The 4,611-nt window shown below is 37.6% G+C and overlaps 1 protein-coding gene across 1 annotated transcript in view; it reads right to left on the bottom strand.

Moving 5' to 3' along the window:
• Positions 1-2,261: 2,261 nt before the first annotated feature.
• The window catches only part of LCP2 (lymphocyte cytosolic protein 2), a gene marked incomplete at its 5' end in the record, with an annotated part of 22,464 nt that continues 20,114 nt past the window's right edge, over positions 2,262-4,611 (bottom strand). The window contains 2 exons of the mRNA XM_057378677.1: positions 2,262-2,813; positions 3,520-3,675. Of these exons, the coding sequence (XP_057234660.1) occupies positions 2,691-2,813; positions 3,520-3,675 (279 nt within the window). The remainder of the gene's footprint in view (positions 2,814-3,519; positions 3,676-4,611) is intronic.

Below are 4,611 nucleotides of genomic sequence, written 5' to 3'. Positions count from 1 at the left end.
TAAGTGAAACAAGGCAACCCTCCAAATTTTTGAATGATAGATGAACACAAAAAAAAATGCTGTATGTGAATTACCATTCACTTAGCATCTATCGTTCAATAAACATCATGCTGATACTCTGGCCTTTGTCTTTCAGTGGAAAGCCAGCTACTGCTTTGTGACCTAATTCTGAATTTCAAYCATCCTGTGAAGGCCAAAGATTTAAGAGAAGCTGAAGAAAAGACTTGGAGTTTGACAGATTAAGTAACATCTATTTTTGTGTATTGTCTTCTATTAATACTGCTGAAGTTGCTGTTTCTTCTTCTCCTTCATCTTCTTTCTTTTAAACTCAAAAAAATAAGTTTGAACTTTACAATGATAGCATGGTTTCCTGCAGTTAGACWATTTTTATTTTAAGCTAAACATGTGAAATGGAAAAAAAAATGTAGGCTTTTTTTTCTGAGAGAGATTTTTTAACCCACATTTCCCAGATTAAACCCACTAGGGCTGGAAAGACTGATGTAATTAATGTAAAAAGTCAGGAAACTGGGCACTAAGATTTTCACGTGTAGTTGTCTCCTTTTAAACAAAGACTTGTTGGAACAGTAACATAAGATTTGAAATTTACTTGAAGTCAAGTCATTCCTCTCAATCTCAGCTGTGTTCTGGGAAATGCAATAAGAAACTGGCAGTGAAGGAGGAACTGCAATTTGTGCTTTGAGCTGCCTTCCTTGTCTTAAAAATGGTGCTGAGGAAGGGCTCAAAGAGCAGATTACTTCTGGAAAACCAAAGGTACTTCTCATTCCAGTTTCTGTAATGACTCTCTAATCCACCCAGTCACAAAAAGAGGGAGGATTTTGTGGTTTAAATAGTCCATCCTAAAACCTTCTTGGCCCAACATTTGCACAGCCACCATTTTCATGTAATTCATTACTAATATTTGATCCTACTTTATTGTTTGAATGTTGAGATGTATTTCTAGTCTTATAGCAAATGTATTTATCTGAATAATCAAATAGAGATTTATTCTACCAGAAAAAATGCAGTGTTAGAATTTGTTATGCTGGTTTATWTTTCATTTCTTTTTCCCTGGTGAGATTATTTAAAAAGAATAAACAATTCCACAGGAGGTGTTTCTAGGTTGTCAGATTTTTCAAGGCAGTACAATGGAACAGAATTACAGCTCAGAGAACCAGTGGTGATATGGGGGATGTTGTTCTTCATTTTAGCATTTTTTGAAGAACATAGATCAGAGCTGACTCTTCCTTCACCAGAATTTTTAAAAATATTGGCAGTTTTTTCAGCTGAAGAACTTTTAAAGTGGTTTTTTTCATGTTTATTTTTGGACTCATAGTTKCATGGAAATGAAATTTGCTAACTTTGAATTCCAGCTCTTAGCTAAACAACTTGGAAAGGAAGATAATATTTCCAAAACATATCTCTTTAAGTAAAACTGTTTATGAATTCTGATTATGTTCTCTGAGAAGCTTTACACATTGTGCGAAAGTTATTTTCTACCTTGAATTTTGGTTCCAGTGTTTTAACTGATAYAGACTCAAATGGCTTTAAAGGAGGAAAGTGTGACAAAGTCTATCAGAATTATCAAACCAAGGTCTTGTCAGAAAACAAAAATAATTGAAACCCGAGGCATTGATTSGATAAATCCCACTCAACAAAGATTAAGGAGGGAAAAACTCTTGAAACAGCAATCTTCAATGGTCCTCAGTTGCAACTTGTATTCTAGAATTGTGACTGTTCCTGTTTTTCTCAAATACAGTAAAACAGAAAGCAGYTGTGCAAGAGGAACTCAGTTTGGCCTGACTGTGTGTGCTTTCTAAGAGATCTGGGGGTGTCCTGCCAGTTAAGGATCACATGATGATAATTTTGTTGATGTGCTTCTGTAAAAATGCAGTTCCTTGCTTGATTTAGTCAGGACGACACAGCTGAAGAGAGGTCTGTGTGGAGAAAAGCCACTTCCTGAGTGAAGCTAGAGAATTCTAGGAGATGCAAAATTCCAGTTGTGGGCTAAGGCATGGAATCSTCAGTGGCATGGCAGAGAGGATGTGCTGGCTGTAGGGGTGGTGTTTTCCTGGAAATCTGTGAACAAACCCAGCTGAATAACCCAGACACAGATCCTGACAGGCACCTGCATTTCCAGGGTGAGCATCTTCTGATGCCACTGAAATCTGGGTGTCTTTCAGATCTGGGTTGGAATCACAGTCTTTTCCTAGAAGTGGGCATGATTAGATTAATTGGGGGGGAAAAAAAAAAAAAAAGGCTTTTATTGTCTTTGGTCTATTTCTCCACTTTGACAACGTTTGGGTCTATCTGTATCACTTCAAATAATGTGATTGCTGCTGTAATTCCAATCCAGAAGAAAAAGCTCCTATGAAAGCAGAGACTTRTACTGACACTTAGTTATGGTTCATCAAATTTGGTGTGGAAATAATTTCAAKAGAATATAAATATCTTGGGAGATAAAAAACTGTCATGTACTGTATGATTAATGGACAGTAAGAAACACTTTATAGGAAAATTATATTCATAGAGCACTGCATTTAAGGCATAATTTAAAAATAACATAGTCCTTTTTCTTTGAAATTATGAATTTTAATGATTTCATGGCTTTAGTTTGCTGTAAAGGAAAATATCTAGAAGTTTACAAACTCCAGTAAACTTCAAAACTATATGTGATCTTCTCTAAGTCTCARTTAAATATGTCCTGCAGCATATTTTAACATGCACTGGTTTCTTGAACCTCTGTCTTTTCCATCAATCAGAAGAAGGGGTGTTCTTTGGAAGTGGTCAATGATATCTGCTACTGAAGAAAAATCCTGTGGGAAGGAAAAAATGAGAAGGCTAAGGCAAATATGTCAGAATAATTAGTAATCAGTAAAAACATATGGTATTTTAAAATTCTAAATATTTTGTAGTATTATAAAAATACATATAAGGTCCAGTAAATACCATCAGAACAACTGTTCTCATTCCTACCATGATCTGTAGCTCAGTAACTCTGTATACAAGCTGCTGCAAAGCTGTATAATTAATTTATGCAGTCTTTTGTCTGTTTAATACATGCAGTTGTCCCTCTGCTTGACCTGATGAGTGTATTTGAGAGCTCAGAGTTGGCTGATCAGTTCAGGGGGGTCTGTCTCAGAGCTGCCAGGATTGTGCTGACTGCTCAGTCTGGTGCCAGCAAACCCACCCAGTGCTGCTGGCTGGGGCTGAGCCACCAGTCTGGGAGCMAAGCTGGCAGGTTTGGATCAGCTCTCAGTTCTGTATTTCCCTTATCTGGAATCTCAGTGGTAAAAAAACATCCCCTAACCAGTACAKGGATTTCTAACAGCTGGGTTCTAAGGCCACCCCTTCATTCCCTCAGTGCAAACAGTACTTCTACTTCCAGCAATAACAATATTCTCTCATTTATAATTCTAGCACAATAAGCAGAATTTCACCTCAGAACAGTCCCCAGACACTTTAAAATGAGGCAGGATATTCCCTACAATGAAGAGAAGTAGTGTGAAAAGCACAAAGTACCTCTTTTCCTTTTAAGCCAGTTCCTAACAAATACAAGTGATCCTGCTCCTGGTATCGAATCTGGATGTTGTAAACTTTATTTCTGTACAGCACCATCAGTACATATGGGTGAGTAACAGTTTTTCTTGAGCTGTCTCTCACCAGGAATGTTCCATCCTGAAAGGTGAAAAAATGGAAGATGACAAATAGAAGACACTTCTGGGTTTGATCAGTGTAACAGCCTTAACTAGAGCACTCGTGCTTTTAAGTGTTTTTTCTTTCTGAAATATTTTTCCTTCTGGTAAGAGAAACTGCACTATGRAAGCATTTAAATMATTTGTCMAATGTGCTGTYATTCAGTTTGSTACTTGAAACTTCCTTCTCTGTTAYAAAAGCAGATTTTTAGGGAAGGTAGAAATGGTGGAGTAYGAGGGAAAGATTCTATTAAAGRAGGAAGTAMAATATCAAAGACCAAACCTCRCATTGCTTKAACCAGAAGACAAGTTCATTCCTGCTAAGTGCCAAAGTTTCTACATGAACAGACAAAATAAGGGCATTGTCTTTACCACGGCTGGGTAAAGGCAGTGACACTTTATCACTCTCCCTGCTTTTCTYCATTTCAGACCTGTTTTGACAAGTCTTCCATTGAAATCCCTTTCTCTAAGGCACTGAATGTGACATCATAAGCTGGACTTTTGTACAAATCACTGGAATGGTGCACTTGCCWTCCTCAGCTCATGGCATGTGCTGTGAGACAGCACAGAGAAACCACGCCTCCCACAGCAATAGAATATAACTATTTATCTTTATGATTTTCATTTATTTCCACATGCACAGATAACCCTTATTTGAACCTGTACTTCATTTTGCAGATCTATATGGCCTAGAAAAGGCTGGGATTCACCTTCCTAATTCATCTATCCAAAAACTGCCGTTTGCAACAACTCCTCACTGGTGCCAGAAAACCATTCCASAGAACAAGTCACTCCTCCTAGCACAGGCAGGGTGAAACTGCTTTTCTTGGACTCTGGAAAACAACAKCCTTCACTGCTGGTTTAGACCAGATGTGTAACTTTTCTGTGGGTTCATTTCAAGGTGAATCCCCCACTCCAA

Source organism: Malurus melanocephalus, unplaced genomic scaffold (genome assembly GCF_030028575.1).
Source record: "Malurus melanocephalus ecotype Western Australia unplaced genomic scaffold, MMel_1.1 scaffold_370, whole genome shotgun sequence".
Taxonomy (NCBI): Eukaryota; Metazoa; Chordata; class Aves; order Passeriformes; family Maluridae; genus Malurus; species Malurus melanocephalus.
The sequence above is the reverse complement of the archived record's forward strand: the minus strand, read 5'-3'. Positions and strand labels throughout refer to the sequence as shown.